Genomic DNA, 23,871 nt, shown 5'->3' on the forward strand with positions numbered 1-23,871 from the left:
CAAATGACTTGTATTAGTGAAACCCAGTCCCCTTAAAAGCGAGCTCCCCTGCGAAGTTTATGGTTAATCTATCTAAAACCTTATTCCCTTTCTTGTCCCATCCCTGTTCCCCTCAGGATGGAGGAGTATCAAAGAAAAAGGGGGACTGAAACCAAGCAGGACCCTGCGGGGCCTTCCCAGGTACAAAAGTCCCTCCCTGTCCCCCATTTCTTATTTGCAGAAAAAAGGCTTTAGGCTTCTAGGCCTTTGCTAAGTTCCAAAGAGCAGACTGGAGCAGCTGATGATTAGAACAGAGTCACAAGACTCGACTCCTAGTTCCTGCTGAAGGAATATAAACAACAATCAGATGCATATCTATGAGTTGTTCAGTAAAAACTAAGTCCCCCACCCCCCACCCAGTGGAGGATGGTGACTCCGTGCTGACTACAAGCACATACACCCCAGACTGACTGGAGCCACCAACCAACGAGATTCCGGAAACATCACCTCCCCACCAACCAATGAGCCAGAATGTCCCGGAGCTGATCAGGCATCCTAAGACCCTCTCCCCTAACACTTGCTTAAAAGCCATCAGGGAGTTTGGGAGTCTTCTGAGCTGCCCTTTCTCTTTGCTTGGCACCCTGCAAATAAATCCTTACTTTGCAGCAAACATCCCCTGTCAGAGTTTGGCTTTTTGTGCTGCAGGCCCACAAGCCCTTGCTCTGTTACGTTTGAAAAGTTCTTTATTAAAAATCTATGGAAATTTTTTTTTTTTCGGGCCTCTCACTGTTGTGGCCTCTCCCGTTGCGGAGCACAGGCTCCAGACGCGCAGGCTCAGCGGCCATGGCTCACGGGCCCAGCCGCTCCGCGGCATGTGGAATCTTCCTTCCCAGACCGGGGCACGAACCCGCGTCCCCTGCATCGGCAGGCGGACTCTCAACCACTGCGCCACCAGGGAAGCCCCAATGGAAAATTTTTGACAAAAAGTTTCCAGTGGACTGAATTAAAACTTGAGGTAAGGAAGGACTACAGATAGTGGCCAATTTTGTGGCTTTCACAGTGTTCAGATGTGAAGAATATTTTTGCATCTCCCAGAAACCGAATGTAGGAATTTGTTCCATAGATGCTACAATTGTAGTTCTTGGAATTCAGTTTTCTCAGTGAAAGGCAATGTCCTGAAATGGAGAGTAAACTGAATTTGCATTAGAAAACTTGATTTTTAAGTCTTTCTTGTTGGGTCTCTCTGTCCTCCTCCCCATTTGAGTGGTAGAGCTTTCTCATACCTCTGAGGTTGGAACAGAGGGAAGTATGAGAGTCCTCAATTAACCAGTGGTGTGGTCTAATTCGTGCTCTCTGGACATGAAAGCTGTTCCTACTGAAGGGAGTGTACTGGTGCTCCAGTAACATGAGACGGCTTCTTGATTTCCCCGTGCTCCATGCTTCATTCATCCACTAAACAGTGAGTCTGCATCTACTAGTGCCAGACATTTCGTAAGAGGGCAAGAGAAATGCTTACTAAGGAAGAGCCTTACTGCCTTCAAGGAACTCACTATCTAATGGTATTTCAGCCTTTGTTCTTACCCCCACACCTTCTGTCAGGACACTCTTCCTTGGCTAATCTCATGCTTTATTCCTTACCACTCATCTCAGGCATCATATTCTGCAATCTGTCCCTCATCCATCTCCATCCTCACAGGATGCTCCTACCCCCAGCCAAGTGCCCCTCCTCTGTGCCCCTACAGTACCCTATGTCTCTTTCTGTCACATATGATACTGTATCTCTGTGTTTTGTGTATCACCTTTTCCACCACTATTTCCTCAACTACCTTGTAGATCCTTGGAAGGTGAAGACAGCATCTTATTCCTTGCAGTATCATTAGAATGCCTGGTATCTAGCAAATGTTAAATAGATGTTTGTTTGACTGAACAAAATGCCAAATATTTACAAAGATATCTGGATTTACTACATGGTAAATGTTAATAATTTTTTGTTAAGCAAGGTTAACAATGACCTGGGGCGAGCATTCTAGGAAATGGTACACAGTAGAAAAAGCTCTGGGTTTCGCTGAATTCTCTCAGCTGTTCCAAATGCTTCCTGAGTGTCACTTGCTGGAAGGTAACTTTTGTGAATACCAACTCTACTTGCTCAGGACATGGCCACAAAGCCTTGACTGGGGTTATTCCTCTAAATATAGCATTTCCTTTAGACTTTTCTATTTCAATTTTTCTTTTTCAACTTTTCTTTTCAATTTTTATAGTATGAGAGCTTTTGGTTAGTTTAGCTACATTAATTTGTGGCTTTCTTTTTACATTACCTAATTTTATCCTCTTGAAAATAAGTATCTCTTCTGGTGTAGCCTTGGGTTGCAGGAGGTCACACTCTTAGTAGTGACAGTTTTGAGTGGGAAGGAGGGGTAAGCAGAGGAGTCTGGACTTGTTCAAACAAGGGACACCAATGAAACTCTTCTTAGACGACTGGCCAGTGTTGGCAGGCCCAGAAATCTAGGATAATCTAGAATTCCTGGGATTCCTGTGGATCTGAAAAACAGCAATTTAGACAATCTGAAATGAGATTGTCTAAAACAATCTCATCTCTCCAAAATCCTTAGAAATGAAAATGGCTTAGATCTATGAAAATTAGAGTCTTATGAATGGATAGAGAAAAGCAGATCCCCCGGTACATACAGAAATTCAGAATGCTTCCAATCTGATCTAAAGCAGTTAGGTCAAAACTAGAAAGCTCTTTCAACTATTTAAAGTATTTCATGATTTGTTGGTACAGCAACTTGGAGGTGGTATATCTGCTTACAAATCAAAAATTTCTAAAAGGTTTTTTTTTTGATGAAATAAGCACATACAAACATAAGGAATCAAAAGAAATTTGTATTTTGAAGAAATTTGATTTTTGTGATTAAAACTAAGTAATACATTTTATATATTACAAAAATATTTTTAGTATATTTTCTTGAAAATGCTACAGACTTTTTATTGTGCAACAAAATACCTCTTAAATAAGCAGTTCTTGTGTTTGTGTTTTCAACCTGTTCTTCAGAATAGCACTTCAGTTGCTTCCTGAAAAGTGAAAACAATACAAATATTTTTAAGAAAATATAGTGTGATTTTAAAATGTTTTATTAATTTTAACTTTTTCTAATATTTCATGGTATAGTTAATAAGGCAAAACTTAGTATTTCAGAGTTTATCAATTTAATGTGCTTTTGTGTGGAACCATGGAGAGAGAATAGTGGTGCTTATATATTGTATTTTTCACATTCAAGTTTTGTCATTTTATTTAGTATAATTTCATAACTCTCTTAAAAGTAAAATACTGTTAATTCAGAATGCAAAGTTATAAAAAACCCATAATTTCATTTCATCAATGGGCTATGATTTGAACATGCCCCACCCCCAAATTCATGTTTTAAAGCCTAATGTCCAATGTGATGGTATTAGGAGGTAGAGCCTTTGACAGGTGCTTAGGTCTTGAGGGTGGAGCCCTCATGAATGGGATTAGTATTTTTATAAGCAACCCCACAGAACCCCCACCTTACACCATGTAAAGATACAGTGACAAGTCTGCAACCCAGAAGAGGGGCCTCATTTGACCATGCTGGCACCCTGACCTCAGACTTCAGCCTCCAGAACTGTGAGAAATAAATTTCTGTTGTTTTTAAGCCACTCAGTCTTTGGTATTTTGTTATAGCAGCCTGAAAGGACTAAGACAATAGTGTTTAAGTCTTCTTATGTCTTAACTGAAGAATGATAGATTATTTAGTAGCAAAGGGGAAGCTGTTGATTAACTTTTTATCTGGAAAAAATGTCCTAAAAAACACCAGGAAGAATATCATTTACTAATGACTTGAAAATAGAATTTTCTGAATTTTGTAAAATCCCAAAGTTGTCAAGTATGAGTAGGAAGAAAGTCAGTGAAGATAATTAGGAAAAAAATGCATTTAATGAGGAAACACAAAATGAACAAATATCTAATAAGGAGTACTTATACCTTATATTTTAATGCTTCTGGGAAGAAACAAATGAACTTAAGCAATACCTATCATGCTATTATAAAATAGACAACAAGTTTTACTTTTATTAGAATTCCGGAGACAGGAAAACAGGCATTGAAATACAATAACTGTGTGTTGGTCTTTACCTTTTGCCCCTCAGCTCCAAACCCACCCTGCTATATTAGCTTTAAGAGGCCAGGGCTGGGTCTCTTCAAACCGTCCTTCTCCCTTGACAGCTGGTTTCTAATTAGTTTCTACCATGAGGAGGGAAGGACGGATTATTTCTTCCTGAAGCCCCAGCCTCCAGTTGTTCTGCTACTCCCAGAACCAGCCTTATTGTTTCCTTTCATCCTGACCTTCTTTATTTTTAAATTTAAAATCTAGTCTTGGCTTCTACTACTGAAATACTTCAGTATTCTTCTAAATTATTACCCCATCTCAAATTCACGGCAACTCGTGGCCACAGCGAATGGTTCAGGAATGGTTATGTGGCCCAAGCCAGGTCAATCACATAGCTTTGGGACTTTTGCTGGAAGTGCTGGGAAAGAGGTTTGCTCTTTCTGGATTAGTTGTTAGGCCAGTAGACTATAAACATGAAGATGCTGGTGGTACCTGTACCATGAGGGTTGGGGCGCCTGATGAAGAATCTGCCTGGGAGTGAATCTGCCACCAAGAAGAATGGAGCTGAGAGACGGAGAGACACAGGTTCTAGATGATGTCATTTGAGCCCTTGGTTCTCACTGTGGCAGAAATCAGACTACTTCTGGACTTCTCAATTAAGTGAGTTCACTTCATTGCCTAAACCAATTGGAGCTGAGCTTCTGCCCTTTGCAACTGAAAGAGTCCGGATGTAACCTGCATTTCTCATTCCCCACACTCTTAAACGCCATCCTACAGTGTGAATAACATTTCCATAGGGTGGTCTTGTCTCTACCATTGAAGCTCTAACTTTCTCAATGGCTGAGATCTGTCTTTCTGTCTGTGGTGCTATGCTGCACTCAGTCTTTAGTTAGTAAACATTTTCTGGTACCTCAGTATGTGGGGACAAACATAGAAAAAGTGAACTGTGCTTACCGAGAATTCAGTTCAAAATCAAAACTGCAGTCGTAAATATTTCCAAGAGCAACACTCTTCCCACCAGACAGCTAACTACTGTAGTCACTATCTGGGCAGCTGTGCCCACAGTAGACACTTTGCTGTTGCTGCTGCTACTGCCGCTACTGCCACCGCCGCTGCCGCTACTGCCACCGCCGCTGCCGCTACTGCCACTGCTAGAGACAGACTGCGCGGCTAGGCTGAAAGTCCTGGACTCCACCTGAACGACGTCATCCAGGATAAATTCAATCTTAAAATTTTTTCCTAGGGCAAAAAAAAAATCATCACAGTGTCTGACTTCCTTTTATTATTTGTTTGTTTTCGTACAATTCCAGTTGGGTTTTCATTGACTTACAAATACTGTGTAACCCTTAACGAAGTATTTTTGGAAATTAAGTCAAATAAATTAAAGTATAAACAAGTGTAGAGAGGGTCTCAGAGTCAGAAGAGTTCCATCTGCCCAACAACTATGGGCAGGAGGACTCTGGGTAGATTTTCTTTCTGCAGCATCAGTACCTACTTCTTAGGGGTTCTTTCCTAGTGCCCAGAGGCTGTTTGAAATGAAGGACAGTAGGGAAGGGAGGTGAGGGTGCTGAACCTCTGTCTGATCCCCATACACTTGACTGAGGAGTGAAGAAGCTGCAGCCTCAGTTGGGACAGGTGGGGATGGACGCTGAACTTTTTATTTTGAAAAACTTCAAACGTAAGAGTTGAAAGCATGGTACCACAAACACCCATATGCCCTCGACTTAGACTCAACAATTTTTAACTGTTTTCCACATTTGCTTTAAGTCAGATGCTATTTTCGTGTTGCAAGATAGTGATCTCTTTCCTTTTACCCAAGGTAGACAAGCTTGAGGAAACACATGCTAGATATATTTAGAGTGTGAAACACTCATCTAAATATTTCTTAATCCATATGTTAAATCTTCCCATAGTTTTGAATATCAGTTAACCAATATATTTTTCCATGACGTAATTTCTTCTTGGACTACTGCTATCATTAATAGTGGTTACTGTAAAATAGATAGCTAGTGGGAAGCAGGCGCATAGCACAGGGAGATCAGCTCCGTGCTTTGTGACCACATAGAGGGGTGGGATAGGGAGGGAGGGAATATATATATACATGTAGCTGATTCAGTTTGTTATACAGCAGAAACTAACACAACATTGTAAAGCAATTATACTCCAATAAAGATGTAAAAAAAATAAAATAAAAATAAAGTGAACTGCCAAACTAAAAAAAAAAAAAAAAAAGTAGTTACCATACAGAGCAGAAGGTGCAATACTTGGCATAATTCCAAAGTTTTCATTCTTCTGTTTTTTTCTATTATCTTAAAAAAAAATAATTTCTGTTTTCATTCGTCTTTTCTTTTTCAGGAGAGAATGTATTGACCACATTGTGCTTTCTATAGGAATGCATTCTATAACTTTCAAGGTGGATAGACATTGTTCTGTAGAATATTCTGCCACTGTTACAATTCATGACAATGGTGTTTTTAAGTCTTTCTTCTTTTCAGTTTGAAAAAACTGAATTTTTGTGGCAGGTATATATTTTCTTAAAGATTTTGATATGTGAAGAATTTAGATATTTTTGCTTTGCTTTTATGTTTTTCTCTCCTGCAGTATTGTGAGGAATGCCAAGGTAGGCTAGTGGAGAGGCCACTGCATAGAGGAGAAGTGAAGAACTCAGCCAAAATCCAAGATCAAAACCTCAGTGACACTACTCCAATCAAGCCATCCCAGCTGAAGGCCCAGACATCATCAAACAGAGGTGAACCATCCCAAATTCCTGACCCTCGTTATTGTGAGTAAATGAAATCGTTGTTGTTTTGAGCCATCAGATTTAGGGCTGGTTTGTTAAGTAGCATTAGAAACTGAAACAAGCGCTGTGTATCACATAGGTTGCTAAATAAACGTGTCCCCAATGTTATTATCCTTTAGTAATATTATTTGAATCCAGATTGTTCAAAAGATGCAGTCTCAGCTGTTTATTTTCTTCTTGCACTTTTTTCTTACCTAATTCTCACATTTTTATTTTCTGTGTGAGACCCATGCCTTCTCTACCCAGTGGCCCCTGCCTTGCTCTGTACGGAGCTATAAGTAGAAGAGGGTGTGGTGCCACGAGGTCAGGCTCGCCTAATCTGCAAGGGGATTTCCCACAGCGCAGTAATTAAGGGGGATACCTACTGGAAAGTGTTACAAGACGCTTTATTCATTTGCTTTATTGTTACTGCAGTTTTACAGTTAATCTAAAAACCGGCTAACTGATTTAAAAATGATAAAGAGATGACTATATTTGACCTTCCTTACTATACACAACCAGAGAACTGAAACCCTACACTTGACGGAAAAAAAGCAAGACAGAAAGCAAGAAATAAGGAAGGCAGGCAGGAAGGAAGGCAGGAAGGAAGGAAGGGAATTAGAAACAATGATTGTTCTCCATAGCAAGTAAGATAGACACTCCAAGGGAAGCTTTGAACTCTTAAAGAAAATATACTGGATAAAAGGAGAGCACTATTTTGTTATCATAAAAACGTCAAAACCTACATTACTGCTTCAGCACTCCAGTGACCCTCGTTACTTTGGAACATTGCCTTTGGAAGTGGTAGTTTGGAGACCTTGATCCTCAGGTTGGGTCTTTGTCACTGCGCACCTCTTGAGTCCACCTTCCTGGGGAGGTGGGTAACCTTCTCTCAGGCAAGGTTCTTGTCAAGTTCCTCATTTCCCATAAAAGGCTCCCAGTCCTACCTCCATTTAGGCTGACTGTTAACGAATTAGGCTCTGTCCTTAGTCACCAGGCTTACTGGACACTCCAGGTACTTGTCCCAGAGCACAATGTTGAAATCATTGCCACTGGATTCCCATCAAACTCTAGGTTGAGATATTGTTGCCCAGTAGGCAGATCAAACTTTTCTGGTGTAGGGCATCATCAAAGCACGAGGAAACAACAAATAAGGAAAAAATTCTTTTGGAATGATTTTAGCTTTTGATATTTAGTTCTTATGGAAAAAAAAACCCAGATTACTGTTAGATATTCTTTAACTTCTCTTACTCTTTACTTTGGCTTTTATTCTGACCTGTAGTGTGTGTGTGTGTTTGAAATAACAGTGGTTAGAAGAGTGAGGACCACCATAAAACTTTTGCAGGAGTTAGGGCCTATAAAGGTTGAGGTAAACAGATTAATGGAGGCCTGTCTCCAGTACAAGGAGTCTATTTCATTCTTTTCTTTTTTTTTCAGTTTGTAGCTATTTAATGATGAGGTCAAATCTGTTAAATCTGGGGACTGTTTGAACTTCAGAGGAGGTTGATCCAGTGGCTCTGTGTTGTCCTTGATGACCTGCTTTTTCTGCCTTCCATGGGTAAGCATCATCTTAAGGCTGTTTTCTCTCACGGTGTATTTCATTCTTTTCGATACTGAATAATCTATCATCAGTAGAGACCTGTTTTGTGGACATATTTTTGCCTTGGTAGAAAGGCTTTTACCAGTTGGAGTTATGCCATCAATCCACATGAAGATAATATAAGAAACCTCACTGTGGAAGTCATGACCATATTTACTGTTGAAGATATCATGTATTTACGTGTTGGCAATATCATGAGTATACTTCATGAGAACTCATAGGAGACATCTGTTCTGACCTCAGAGCAAGTTGTGATTCTCCACAGCAACTGGTCTATCTGCAGAGGACTGTGAATCATGGTAATGCTCATGTTTTCTCCTTTGCATTGGCTTTCAGAAAGACTAGAACCCACCTTCCAGCCCAACTCTGAACTCCTGCATGGGCCATTAAAATTATATGACACTATATTATCCTTTCTTTTCTTGAATTTGAAAAATCTATATATTAAGTTTTCTTATTATAAATGTAATACATACATAGTGAGAAAATTTAGAAAAGTACACACATGGATAAAGAAGAAAATACGAATCATGATATAATTTTGATGTACATCCTCAAGTTACCTGTTTATTTTATTTTATTTATTTATCTTTGGCCGTGGTGGGTCTTTGTTGCTGTGCACGGGCTTTCTCTAGTTGCAGTGAGCAGGGGCTACTCTTCGTTGTGGTGTGCGGGCTTCTCACTGCGGTGGCTTCTCTTGTTGCAGAGCACGGGCTCTAGGCACGCAGGCTTCAGCAGTTGTGGCACGCAGGCTCAGTAGTTGTGGCTCGCGGGCTCTAGAGCACAGGCTCAGTAGCTGTGGCACACAGACTTAGCTGCTCCGCGGCATGTGGGATCTTCCCGGACCAGGGCTCGAACCCGTGTCCCCTGCATTGGCAGGCGGATTCTTAACCATTGCACCACCAGGGAAGCCCAAGTTACCTGTTTTAATTCCCTTAATTGCTTATTTTATTTTTCACTCTGTTTTGCATATTAAATGTATTTTTGTAAGCCAGACATTCTGATTTCTATAATTTATTGACCAGTGTAGTATAGACTGCTTTGTTCATTAAAAGCAAATTATAATTGTCCCAAAGTTGGGTATATATGTGAGGATCCAAAATAGTACACTCACCTGTTCTAAGAAGAGTAAGATCTGTGTAGTTGGCCCAACAGCTGCTAAATGGAATTGTTGTGTTTCCACTAAGACCACTGATTTGGTTATTACTGGAGTCCTTTAGTATGGCCTTCAAAGTCAGTGAAGTAATCCCAACTGATACACAATTACCCTAAAGAAAAAAAGAGTAGAGAATTATAACAATTGTCCTGTTCCCAAGCTTTTTTTAAGAAAGATATTTGGAACTTTATTTTTTTTAATGCCTCATTTCAAATTTTAAATCTATAGAAGCTCCTTTTCCTACACAAAGAGTTTGGGCAGTGGAGCAAATTCACTGAAAAGAAACATTTTTAAAACAGTAAAAGGTGATAGTCATAGATATTAGTCCAACTTTGAAGAGGCAGTGCAATCCTTAGGTTGCCAGTCTACCAGGATTAGTGAAGTCGGTTCACCCTCCAGAATTTATAGCTTAATTCTTCCACTTAAATAAATCTTTGAGTTATAACTTACATCAGAATCTACTGCCTTTACGGAAGGTTGCTGAGAAAATGGCTGTCCCAGCTGTGTTGCCACCGGCTGAGTGATCACTGACAGCGAGGACAAAAAGGCCACATAATGAACAGGAAATGCAAACCTTTCAACCGGTTGGGCAGTCACCTGTAAATGGTCATGAGTGATGAAGTGGTTTTCACATGATAAACTACATTCAGTAGCAAACTCATCTTAGCCAGGCTAAATGTTATATCACTGTTTATTTAAAAGTATGTTTAATACATTAAGTCAATATTATTATAATATTTCCTCCAGAGCAAATTTATGAAGCATTGTTGTAAATAGTCAAAGCAAAGCACATTTCATACCAATACATAATTTTTAGAAGATATGCTCCTTTTTCAACTACTTTATCATTTTAGTAATACTGTAAGAAAATAATCAGCAATAAATTAGAAAGACATGCCCTCTAAATTATTGTATTGAAATAGAAAAATAGTTAAAATGAGAAATAAGCAACGTTTTAAATAGCTAAAATGCATTTTTCTAGTCACATTTTCTTACCTTAATCCAGCCAGAATCACTTGGGCTGGGGATAGGACTGGTAATAGATATGGAAGAGATATTAAATCCAAGGATACTACTGGTTTTTCCTAAAATTACAGCTTGTCCAAGAGAACCAGCCGTTTCTTGGAGTTCAGATAACTGCATCTGACCTATGAGGAAACAGTGTTATGACATGTGGATTATAAGAATATGGAAGAGTGAGAACATGTGAGAATATCTCACTTTCGTTTTTGTTTGTGCTGCTTGCTCCATCCAAATTATAGAATTTTACAGCTCTCTAACTGTACATGAGCTAAACATGACTAAGTCATACTAAGGAGGTCAGGAAAATAAAAAACTCAGTAGAATATGTTTCTTAAGCTGGAATTAAAGAAAAAACAAAGGTAGATAAAATAAATTCAAGAAAAATGAGTGAGAGCATGCTGAGAAAACTACTTTCCTATGTCATCTTTTGTTTAGAAGTGAAGTACTATCATGTATGTCTATCATCGCATATCACTTTTTAAAAATAGAATGTTAATTGTGGAATGGAAGGATAATTAACATCATCGAATTTATAGTATGAATTAATCAATTGCTAACGTTAGCATTAAATTACTAACAAAAAATTGTTATTTGCTCTGGACATTGACAATTTTCAAGGTTAATTCTAACATGGTAGGTAGTTTCTGTTCCCTTTTTCTAGCTTGGCAGTTCCCCTTAAACCTACTGCCCCCCTAACGCTCCTTATGTTATGAAGGGACACCTCTACACGCTGTACTCCTTTTGTCAGAAGCCTGGAACTCTTGCTTGAACCCTTCTTCTACTTCACCTCTCTCGCACACCATTTAATCAGTTCTCAATTTCTAAATCTGCCTCCACTGCGCAAATCCTAGTTAACCCAGCAGCAGCAGAGATACTAAAACAGCTTTTAAACTGGCTTTCTTGTATCCATTCTCTCCCTCTTGCACTCCGTTCCATACACTGTAGTCAGAGAGATCGTTTAAGAAACCGCAGCCAGGATGTTTTGGTGTACTGTTTCTACGATTCTAGCACCTTCCACATCCAGAGTCATGCCTTACGGACTTCAATCGTTGAGTTTCTTCCATGAAGGCTAAGCCCTGAAGCTTAGTGTGCTCGGGAAGAAGGAGGCAACACTCTTGGGCAGCAGGTCTCACGCGACACTTTGAAAATCACACCCTTGGGGAATTTCAGTCCCTGTCCCTTGGAAAGGTCTCTTTGGTTGATTCAGACTCTTTGGGGTAAATGGCAGTCTAGCGGGCTCCCCCCGCCACTCCCTCCACACACTCTCCTACAAGATGGCTACCCAGGTAGGAGGGCTCACGTGGCAGCAGTACAAAGGAGCTTCACGTCCATACACTACTACTACCACCTCTCCTCACTGGTTTTCGGTGCAGGGTGGCCAGTCTGACCAGTCTGCACTGTTAACAGGTTCTCTCTGACCATTTGATGTGTGAAGGCATCCATTTCTGCCGACTGCCTTCTAGAAACCAAAGACCTTAACTTGAAGAGCTCTTATTCCTGACATGACTCTTTATCCAGAGGTCCCCTCAGTACTTAAGTAACTGCTTTCTAGGACATCTGGGAACTTCTGGATCGCCTGACACTATGTGAAGGCTATGGGGAGTTAGGAGTATTACTATGAATACATGCACATCTTTCTTGCCACTTCCCAATATTTTGCTGTGATGTCACTCCTTGCCAGGTTGTAGGGCTTTCCTCAAGACCTCAAACCCTACCTCAATCTAAGTCTGGGAAATAGGTCATTGATCTGTCCTTCCTCCTGCCCCTATTTCCATGTTCTTAGACTGTATTATGCCTATATCTGGACAAATCTAACAAGATAAAACTGCTTTAAGGGAGTAGAGAGTGGGAGAAGTTGTGTGTGAAGCAGTTTAGATCACACAGAGGAAATAAATCACAGTTTCTTTGGACATCTGAGTGGCTAGTGTGGTAAATACTGGACTCCAATACATGTAAGGGCTTACCAGGGATTTTTTTTTTTTTTAACGTCTTTATTGGAGTATAATTGCTTTACAATGGTGTGTTAGTTTCTGCTTTATAACACAGTGAATCAGTGATACATATACATATGTTCCCATATCTCTTCCCTCTTGCGTCTCCCTCCCTCCCACCCTCCCTATCCCAGCGTCTAGGTGGTCACAAACCACCTAGCTGATCTCCCTGTGCTATGTGGCTACTTCCCACTAGCTATCTATTTTACCTTTGGTAGTGTATATATGTCCATGCCACTCTCTCGCTTTGTCACAGCTTACCCTTCCCCCTCCCCATATCCTCAAGTCCATGCTCTAGTAGGTCTGTGTCTTTATTCCCATCTTACCCCTAGGTTCTTCATGACCTTTTTTTTTTCTTAGATTCCATATATATGTGTTAGCATACGTTATTTGTTTTTCTCTTTCACTTAACTTCACTCTGTATGACAGATTCTAGGTCCATCCACCTCACTACAAATAACTCAATTTCGCTTCTTTTTATGGCTAATATTCCATTGTATATATGTGCCACATCTTCTTTATCCATTCATCCGATGATGGACACTTAGGTTGTTTCCATCTCCGGGCTATTGTAAATAGAGCTGCAATGAACATTTTGGTACATGACTCTTTGAATTATGGTTTTCTCAGGGTATATGCCCAGTAGTGGGATTGCTGGGTCATATGGTAGTTCTATTTGTAGGTTTTTAAGGAACCTCCATACTGTTCTCCATAGTGGCTGTATCAATTTACATTCCTACCAACAGTGCAAGAGTGTTACCTTTTCTCCACACCCTCTCCAGCATTTATTGTTTCTAGATTTTTTGATGATGGCCATTCTGACTGGTGTGAGATGATATCTCATTGTAGTTTTGATTTGTATTTCTCTAATGATCAATGATGTTGAGCATTCTTTCATGTGTTTGTTGGCAATCTGTATATCTTCTTTGGATAAATGTCTATTTAGGTCTTCTGCCCATTTTTGGATTGGGTTGTTTGTTTTTTTGTTATTGAGCTGCATGAGCAGCTTGCAAATTTTGGAGATTAATCTTTTGTCAGTTCCTTCATTTGCAAATATTTTCTCTCATTCTGAGGGTTGTCTTTTGGTCTTGTTTATAGTTTCCTTTGCTGTGCAAAAGCTTTTAAGTTTCATTAGGTCCCATTTGTTTACTTTTGTTTTTATTTCCATTTCTCTAGGAGGTGGGTCAAAAAGGATCTTGCTGTGATTTATGTCATAGAGTGTTCTGCCTATGTTTTCCTCTAAGAGTTTGATAGTGTCTGGCCTTACATTCAGGTCTTTAATCCATTTTGAGTTTATTTTTGTGTATGGTGTTAGGGAGTGTTCTAATTTCATACTTTTACATGTACCTGTCCAGTTTTCCCAGCACCACTTATTGAAGAGGCTGTCCTTTCTCCACTGTACATTCCTGCCTCCTTTATCAAAGATAAGGTGACCATATGTGCGTGGGTTTATCTCTGGGCTTTCTATCTTGTTCCATTGATCTATATTTCTGTTTTTGTGCCAGTACCATACTGTCTTGATTACTGTAGCTTTGTAGTATAGTCTGAAGTCAGGGAGCCTGACTCCTCCAGCTCCATTTTTCGTTCTCAAGATTGCTTTGGGGGCTTCCCTGGTGGCGCAGTGGTTGAGAGTCCACCTGCCGATGCAGGGGACACGGGTTCATGGCCCGGTCCAGGAAGATCCCACATGCCGCGGAGCGGCTGGGCCCGTGAGCTATGGCCACTAAGCCTGCGCGTCTGGAGCCTGTGCTCCGCAACGGGAGAGGCCACAACAGTAAGAGGCCCGTGTACCGCAAAAAAAAAAAAAAAAAAAGATTGCTTTGGCTATTCAGGGTCTTTTGTGTTTCCATACAAATTGTGAAATTTTTTGTTCTAGTTCTGTGAAAAATGCCATTGGTAGTTTGATAGGGATTGCATTGAATCTGTAGATTGCTTTGGGTAGTAGAGTCATTTTCACAATGTTGATTCTTCCAATCCAAGAACATGGTATATCTCTCCATCTATTTATATCATCTTTAATTTCTTTCATCAGTGTCTTATAATTTTCTGCATACAGTTCTTTTGTCTCCTTAGGTAGGTTTATTCCTAGATATTTTATTCTTTTTGTTGCAGTTGTAAATGGGAGTGTTTTCTTAATTTCACTTTCAGATTTTTCATCACTAGTGTATAAGAATGCCAGAGATTTCTGTGCATTAATTTTGTATCCTGCTACTTTACCAAATTCATTGATTAGCTCTAGTATTTTTCTGGTAGCATCTTTAGGATTCTCTATGTATAGTATCATGTCATCTGCAAACAGTGACAGCTTTACTTCTTCTTTTCTGATTTGTATTCCTTTTATTTCTTTTTCTTCTCTGATTGCTGTGGCTATAACTTCCAAAACTATGTTGAATAAGAGTTTACCAGGGATTTCTAAGGGTCATTGAGCAATCTATATATGTGGCATGGACCTGCTACAACTCCTAGACTAAATTAACAGACTATGTTGAGCCCAAAGCCCTGATTCTGTAGCTACAAGGAAATACGAGTTTGATGAAGGAAAGTAACCTGTGACTGGGCAGAGAACATCACTGTAAGATCTGGTTGCAGCACAAGCCTATGCTTCCTGTTTCCTTCAACAAAGAGAGTTGATGAGCACCTCATTCCATTCACGCAAGACTTTTCACAGGCTTATCCCCACAAGGGAAGAACCTGCTGCCTGCCTAACTGGTAGAATTCCAGAGCAGCAATGTGGCAGATGCATGGGGTTCAAGCTCAGAAGCAAACCTCCTGGAGAAATGAGTGATGACCCCCAGTGGCAGAAGATGAGAACTTCACCCAGTACCTAAGTTTACACATAAGAGAGCCTGGGAGTTTAATGAAAAAGATGCTGGACAGGAATAGGGTAGATCAGGATTTTCTGAGTCTGAAATTTATACAGCGTGGAGGCTCTCTTTATGAACCAGTCTTATTTGTGCAACTTTTATAGTAACAGTCAATTATTTGACCACATTAGTAAGTGGACCCTTCTCCCAGGGCCTTGAAAGTTAAAGCCCCTCCCAGAACTTGTACAAGTAAAGGGTCTTTTATCTTAAGCTTCATTAGCTGGATGGTAATATTCCTCTGACAGAGACCCAGATCTCATCTTCTTGGAGAGGGGTATGCCTAGGTGAGAGTACTTGTGCTTGACAACTAGAAACAATGGTACAGTTGGGAATTAGCAGCTGGGGATGCGATTCCATGTCAAGAGGCCAGAAAAGTTCAGTTGCACCACAAGAGAGGCTGATACAGAGCAGAGAAGACCACCCATGCTGTCGCAAAGACTATGAAAACAAGAGGGCAACAAGAGGGCCTGAGGTCAGGAAAGCCCCTTGGTATTCAGATACCAACTTGAACAGATGGAGAGGAAGAAAATCTGAAGGGTTGAACATTTACCCAAATGCCCAACCAAACTGAGTCACCTTAAGGAAATCATAATTTAAGCCAACAAAATTTCCTCTGATGGGATAGCTGAGTTTATTTTTATCTCTGATACCTAGAAAATAGGGTATGAGGGACTTCCCAGGTGGCGCAGTGGTTAAGAATCTGCCTGCCAATGCAGGGGACACAGGTTCGATCCCTGATCCGGGAAGATCCCACATGCTGTGGAGGAACTAAGCCTGTGCACCACAAATACTGAGCCTGTGCTCTAGAGCCCATGAGCCACAACTACTGAGCCCGCATGCCACAACTACTGAAGCCCATGCGCCTAAAGCCGGTGCTCTGCAACAAGAAAAGCCACCTCAATGAGAAGCCTGCACATTGCAACAAAGAGTAGCCCCCGCTCGTCGCAACTAGAGAAAGCCCGTGCGCAGCAATGAAGACCCAATGCGGCCAAAAATAAATAAATAAATAAATTTTTTAAAAAAGGAAATAGGGTATGAGGAGTGAGGGACAGAGAAAGCGGTGATGGCTGGTAAGGCTGATTAGGTCAATCACAGAAATTAAAGACAACATATTCTGGTACATTTGCACTTGTTAGTATAAATATGTGACTTTACTCTGGAAATCTAACCCACCACTCGACCTCTCAGAATCGTCTATTATGTCCCTTAGGAAAACATCCACTGTCCTTCTCTTCCCTTACAAAGGGGAGAACTTCTTGTGGTTTCCCACAATCTAGCATCTGCCTCCTTCTCAGCCTTGTGTCTGGCAGCTTGTCCTTCCTGATGCCTTTGCTGCAGACATATTGGGTCCGTTCCTGTTCTTCAAATGTACCAAACTCACCAACTACTTCCTCAGCCTCCAGCCTCTCACCTCCCACTTTTCACTGACCAGCTCTTTTCACCCTTAATCTCTCAGCTATAAGGTCACTTCCTTAGGTCACCTCTAGGATCTTTTATGTTAGGTCAAATCCTTCTGTTGAAGTAATTAACTGCTACAATAACAAAAAAAAAAGGTTGAAGTTCCTTCATAATTCAAAATAGTTTGGGAGTAGAGCAGGGAGAAGGGTCTCTAGGCCCTTATAGGGTTCAGGATGTGGGGTTGGTGGGATTTCCTGAGGCCCGGTTTACCAAGCCTTGATAGGGTTATTTATGGATGTGGTTTTGAATTACATTACTCTGTCTCAAATATCTACTTTTCATACCTGTAGTGTCATTGGTTATGAACTGAGGGGGAGAATCTCCAATCTCCAGTTCAACTGTGAGCCCCGTGGATCTCTTCCTTCGCAGACTCTCCCCTCGTATTACTTTGCTGACACGGATTTTGTCACTTGATATCCTTAGGAACAAGGCAAGATTTCTAACCAGATTATGAGAACTGTAAAAGTCATCTTCTGTTACAGCAGGTAACTGGAAAGAGACATATATGACTGAAGTGGTGTGGATTTCAACAGGTATAGTTCCTTTAACCAAAAGGTAAAGCATCTGGTACGTTCTGTCAAAGTAGTTTTCACCAAGGACAGTGGAATTCAGGTTAGGAAGGGATTGCTCTATGAACGAAAAAAGCCAAAATAGCACAGTTAAATTTATTTACATTATCGTAATTACCATGCAGTATTTAATATTTGTTTAAATCTAGGAAATTTCGAAAAAGTTCAACATTATCATTCTTTCATAGGAAAATGTGCATATTAAAAACAAAAACACTTATAGAACTGACATGCAAAATTAAAATCAATTTTAAAAATAATACCATTAATAATTATACATGAAATTTATTTTAAAAAACAATTAGCTATAGACACGTACAAATGAGAAATAAAATCTAATTATGAACCAGGAGCCTATGTTGTAATACTATTCACATTTTCAGAATTTTAAAGCCTTGACCAAAGGCATTTGGTAATTTTAAAATGTAAGTTTAACAGCCATCTAGTTTATGCAGTGCTATCTCTTAAGGAAAAATGATGATTCAGTGCTTCTATTTTTACTAAGGACAAAAGTATGTAATACAAATGAAGTATATACTAAAACATCTCAAAAGGCTTTTACATCAATAAAAGAAGTTTACATTTCAGCCTGAAAACGGTCAACACAAAAATTCTACTAGGGCACTGAATTTTGTAAAAGTGATTGAGATTATATATACATATATATGTATGTAATGAATAAATATTATTGATTTCAGGGCAGAGTATAAACAGCGTCCAAGAAGTAATAAATCCACAAACACATATTGAGCCCAAAGTCTGACTGTATAGTAATACTGGAATGTGACATGTAGCTTCTTGCCACATTTCATGGTGAAGCTTACTAAGAAAAAGGAATTAGAATCTTAGAAAAAAGAGGTAATTTCTTATTAATGTAATAAACATTCATAGCAATGGCATTAAGAAGCCATTTCATTATTACTACATTTTTAAAAATATCTTCTAGTATAAGTTCTAGATGCAATTTGGCTTAAACATTCTGTGAATCTGAAAAATGTGTTTTTGTATTATAAATTGAAGCTGCTCTCAAGCTACTGTTACAGGTGTGTACACCACTTATCCAAGCTAACTTTCTCATGTCTTCACAGTAATGGAAGGAATCAGAGATATAGATAATAATAAACATTTTGGGTAATCTAAAAAGATATGTATAGATTCATAATACAGGGATATTATTTTCCATTCCAAGTATCAAAGCAAAATGTTTATCTAAAAGCAATGCTATTTCAGAAAAAAATCATTCTAAAAGGGCAGTGGTGGTATTGTTTTGCAGCCTTGTGTAACCAGTTCCTTGTATTAAATTCTGCCTGTTGAGATAATTTTTATTTTCTTGACTTGAATGATACAGTACTTTGTGCCAAAAGCACCGTTTTAAAAAAAGAGTTAAAATTTATGAAAATTAAGCTGTAAATATGTGCAATCATTTGTACGTAAAAATAACACACTCTCTTAGCTTCTAAAGAGGCAATGTAGCATAATAGCTAAGTGCGTGGGTTCTAGAGCTAGACTCTCTGTGATCGGTACCTTGCTCTGCCCCTACCACCTTTGATACTGCTCTGGACTGAACTGTGCCCCCCCAAATTCATGTGCTGTAGCCATAACCCCCAATGTCACAGTATTTGGAGATAGGGGCCTTGGCGAAATAATTAGGTTTAGATGAAGTCATGAGGGTGGGGAGGGGACTTCATGATGAATTAATGCCCTTATAAGAAGAGACACCAGAGCACTCTCTCTCTCTCTCTCTCCCCCTCACTTTCTATCTCTGCCACCTGAGAACACAGCGAGAAGGCAGCCATCTGCAAGTCAGGAGGGGTGCTCTCACTGGAACCAGACCATACTGGTACCCTGATCTCGAACTAGCAGCCTCCAGAACCATGAGAAAAGAAATTTGTTTTTAAGCCATCTAGTTTACGGCATTTTGTTATGGCAGCCCAAGGTAAGACAGAAAGCTTGGCAAACTACTTCACCCCCTTGCGTCTCAGTTTACTCGTCTGCGCCTACCTCAAAGTGTTATTATTAGGATATAGTAACCGTTAGTTATTATACACAAAGCACTTAGAACAGTGCCTGACACACAGTAATGTCTCTGGAAATATCAGATGTTCATATTATTAGTAGAAGTAGGACTTGCTTCGCAGATGGTAATGAATACGGGTATCCATTCATACTATCCTGTCAAGCTTATATTATGATCTACAGCACACATTTATGTAATCGTTAGCCAAGATTATGGGGCACAGCTAAAAAATGATGATAAGTAGCACATGTGGAAAGGAATGGATTGGCCTTATTAGTACCTGTTTAATAAAAAAATTCAATGAATAGAGATAAATCCTGGTCTTGCAACGCTGGTAAATGGGTAAGTTAGCTTCTTCCATATATTTCCTTTAAATCCAGAGTTTACGTCATAATATTTACCTCATGGTGCTCAACTAATGTTATGCTAGCTTTCTTGGCAATACTTCTGGTGACTGCCAATGAACTTAGGTTCTGACCTCTATGAAACAGAAGTAAAGCAGAGATAGGGTGAAAATTTTAAGCAAAAAAATCTCTTCTGTACGCAGGAATAAGTGAACTAAATGTGTAGAATGTAAATGTTCTCAGGAGGCAAAGGAATATCCATCACACGCACAAACTTTTATCTGCATGTGTGCAGATAGATAAGAATTCCATCTGGAGTGATCTTTCAGGACACACATGTTATAAATGAACACATTTTAGTGTTTGGTGGACCATGGGTAAAAATTTATTTTCTCTTGTATTTGTCAAGGGCTAAGGAACTAAAAATATTATAATGAAACATTATAAAGAATGTTATGCATAATTAAGTATACATATACAATGTATGCTGTATTTTTCTGAGGAAATACCTGTATACACATGTCGTTTAAGTTCACAGTGTTTCTTTTGGGAGTTCCATACTGTATTCTGGGGGCAGACCAATGAATTGTTCACATAGACATCCAAACGTTGACGTGTGGGGAAAAAAATTCCCACCAGAACAGCCTGTTAAAAATAAACAACATTTTTGCATCTTAAGAGAACAATGAAACAGAATATTTAGAATTTAGCACTTAAAAAATATCCTTTATACATGCCTTCTGGAGAATATTAAAACTAACTTTTATGGATTCAGGATACATATTGAGTTAAAAATTTTAAAAAGATTTACATTCAACCATTCATAGAAAAGAATGTAATGTAAGAAAAAAATATTAGAGGACAATCTCTAAATTAAAGAGAGGGTTCCTTTAAAAGGTAATGTTCAATACAGGCTTTCAACTCTAGGGGCAGGGGAAACAGGAGAGTTAGCAGTGCTCTGTACAATGCAACCACACACAATTAGGCACTTAATGTTGAAAAAAATGCTTATCTCTGATTTTGGTAATAAGACTAAAAAAAGGTCAGTCAAAAGACTATCCTCATTAAATTTTGGTCATTTTTCATGTTCATTCCCCACATTCATGCTATCAGGTATAATCATAAAGTGAGGAGACTTAGCTTTTGCAAAGGTGGGGAGGAATTTATAAGGAATCTAATAAGCTACAGGTAGTTTTGGAACCTTCTTTTGAGATTGTTTGCAGAGGCTCAGAATATTAACAGTCACGTTACTTCAGAGTTACCATTTTTATTTTTAAAATTAAAAATATTCTCTTTCATTCACTATTTCAGGAACTCTCAAAAGTCTCTGCCCTATTTGAGCTTACATTCTAGAATAAGGAGAGACAATAAATAAAATAAAAAATAAAGTATGAAGCATGTTAGAAGGTGATAAGTGCTATGGAAAAAAAAAAAAGGTAGATCAGAGTCTGAGTAATTGGGTGAGCCAGGCACGGAGGGGTGGTCAGGGTAGGCCTACTGAGGAGAATGGGAGTTGACGAGGTGGGGGAGTCAGCCACCCAGAGTAGAATATTCCAGGCAGACTCACCATTGGAAGCGTAGGCCCTGGTGATAGCATGTCTGGTATATTGAGGAACAGCAAGGAGCCCAGTATGGCTGGAGGAGTAGAAGAAGTCAGAGAGCTAAGGGTTGGGGGAGAGTCTCAGGGTGCCTTGTAGGCCATTTGTGAAGACTCTGGCTCTTGTGCAAAGGCCAACAGGGAAATTATTGCAGGGTTTGGGGCACAGGAATGGCCTGCTCTGACTTATGTCTCGAAGGTATCTCGGTGGCTAATGAGGTGAGAACAGGCAGCAGAGGGGACAAAGGCAGAGCAGGAGGAGGAGTTGGGAAGCAACTGCCTTAATCCAGGGAAGAGATAATGTTGGCTCAAGCCGGATGGTAGCGCTGGACGTGAGAAGTGGTGATTCTGGTTATTTTGAAGGAAGACTCAACAGGATTTGCAGATGGACTAGATGAGGAATGTGAGAGAAAGAGAGGAATCAAGAGTGATTCCAGGGCTTCCCTGGTGGCGCAGTGGTCGAGAGTCAGCCTGCCGATGCAGGGGACACGGGTTCGTGCCCCGGTCCGGGAAGATCCCACATGGCGCGGAGCAGCTGGGCCCGTGAGCCATGGCCGCTGAGCCTGCGCGTCCGGAGCCTGTGCTCCGCAACGGGAGAGGCCACAGCAGTGGGAGGCCTGCGTACCACAAAAAAAAAAAAAAAAAAAAAAAAAAGACTGATTCCAAGGTTTTATCTTGAGCAGCTGAAAGGACGGAACTGCTATCGCCATTCTCAGGTGTCTCCTTTCCTTACTCCTCTCTCTGCTTCCTCTTATCAGTGTCCTTTCTTCACGTTCTACTCTGGGACTTTCAAATCTCATACTCTTAGAAAAGAAAATCTATATTATGAGACTTCTGCTTGACCTCATACTCTTTTTCCACTGACATAGCGTATATAAAGTTAATCATCCCGGCTGAATTCCGTTTGTAGCAGAGTTGACATTATTGAAGATACTTCAGATAATGTGCTGTGATCTCTGAAGTAAATTCCAAAGGTGTATTTCTGACACATATAAATAATAGCAGCATGGAAGAATGAAAATATAATCCCGAGTGACCAGTTTTAGATGCATGCTATTTTTATGTAAAGGTTCAGGTGTGCTTGCTAATCACACAAGTCAGAAATCACTCGTACCCCTCAAATGTAGAAGCACAAACAAGTACATATGGGGAGAGGTGTTTGGAATTCATATGTGCTCTCAGGCTGATGAAAACTGTCTGGACTCACAGTATTTTTATGGTACCCTACTGGTCCTTGAAAATGAGCTGTAAGGCTGACGATGTTCCAGAGGACAGGGAAGGAGATAAAGTCCTTAGCAGATAGAAATATATGCACATAACACCAATAACCCTTTTTCTTTTTTAGATTTTAAAAAATTTATTACTTCAAATAATTGAACAGAAATAATCTTCATAGAATTACTGAATGACAAAGTGCATTTCTTGACAGTCAATAAATGAAATAGATAATTTTTATGTTTTTATTATTTTTTTACATAGCTATCAATAATTATTATTATTATTTTTTTTAATTTTATTTTATATTGGAGTGTAGTTAACAATGTTGTGTTAGTTTCAGATAGATACACGTATTAGTATAACTGAATCAATCACTTGCCTGTGCACCTGAAACCAATTACTCTTAAGAAATAATTTCTATCTTGCCTTACCTTGTCATGGTCAACATTAAGCAACATCAGTCGAAGATTCTGGGGACTAGTGCCAGTGAAGTAGACCTCATAAGATTTGCCCAGAGCCACGATGCTATGAAATAGGGACAGTCTTCTCTGGCATGTGTACCCGGCACACCAGCCATGATCCTGTGGGCCTACATCCAAACAAATGAAAGTTCATGTTCTGTGCTATGAATATTATTAGTGCAAAGCCCGAAGAGTAATTGTATTAAAAATAAATTGCAGTGGTCAAGTTCAGCATTTACAGCCATTATCCATCCACCCATCCATTCAGTGATCTAAGCTATTTCTCAAACCTTGCCTTAAAAAGGAAGGCAGGGAAGCAATTCCCTCTCTACTATCCTCACTTTTAGACTGCCCAGGGTCAGAAGGGTATATGTTGAGGATTTGTGCTGGAAGGTCACTGAAGGAAATAGATTTACTTGTATCTCTACTTCAATAATCATTTAAGTCCAGGCCCCATGGAGAGGAAGAAAATGCTTGATGCTTTCTCCTATTTAACAAGTGTGACTTTGGGTGGGGAACCAACTTTCTCAGACTCTTTGCTGAGAACTATGCTATAACAGAGATAATTTGTTAAAAATAAAGCCTGTACATAGAAAACAGGGACATTTGTATGTCTGAACCACTGATTTATTAATTATTTCTTTCACTCATTTGTTCATTAATTTGTAAATTCAACAAACTCTTTTGT

The 23,871-nt window shown here is 39.6% G+C and overlaps 1 protein-coding gene across 1 annotated transcript in view; it reads right to left on the minus strand.

Annotated features, from left to right (window-relative positions):
• Window positions 1–2,898: 2,898 nt before the first annotated feature.
• The window catches only part of PKHD1L1 (PKHD1 like 1), a 153,887-nt gene continuing 132,914 nt past the window's right edge, over window positions 2,899–23,871 (minus strand). The window contains exons 71-78 of the mRNA XM_029222874.1: window positions 23,154–23,311; window positions 20,417–20,552; window positions 17,262–17,606; window positions 10,638–10,789; window positions 10,092–10,238; window positions 9,600–9,753; window positions 5,061–5,345; window positions 2,899–3,051 (exon numbers count right to left, since the gene is read on the minus strand). Coding sequence (XP_029078707.1) covers window positions 5,068–5,345; window positions 9,600–9,753; window positions 10,092–10,238; window positions 10,638–10,789; window positions 17,262–17,606; window positions 20,417–20,552; window positions 23,154–23,311 — 1,370 coding nt within the window. The 3' untranslated portion in view covers window positions 2,899–3,051; window positions 5,061–5,067. The remainder of the gene's footprint in view (window positions 3,052–5,060; window positions 5,346–9,599; window positions 9,754–10,091; window positions 10,239–10,637; window positions 10,790–17,261; window positions 17,607–20,416; window positions 20,553–23,153; window positions 23,312–23,871) is intronic.

Source organism: Monodon monoceros, unplaced genomic scaffold (assembly GCF_005190385.1).
Source record: "Monodon monoceros isolate NGI ecotype Baffin Bay Population unplaced genomic scaffold, NGI_Narwhal_1 Super_Scaffold_14, whole genome shotgun sequence".
In the NCBI taxonomy this organism is placed as follows: domain Eukaryota; kingdom Metazoa; phylum Chordata; class Mammalia; order Artiodactyla; family Monodontidae; genus Monodon; species Monodon monoceros.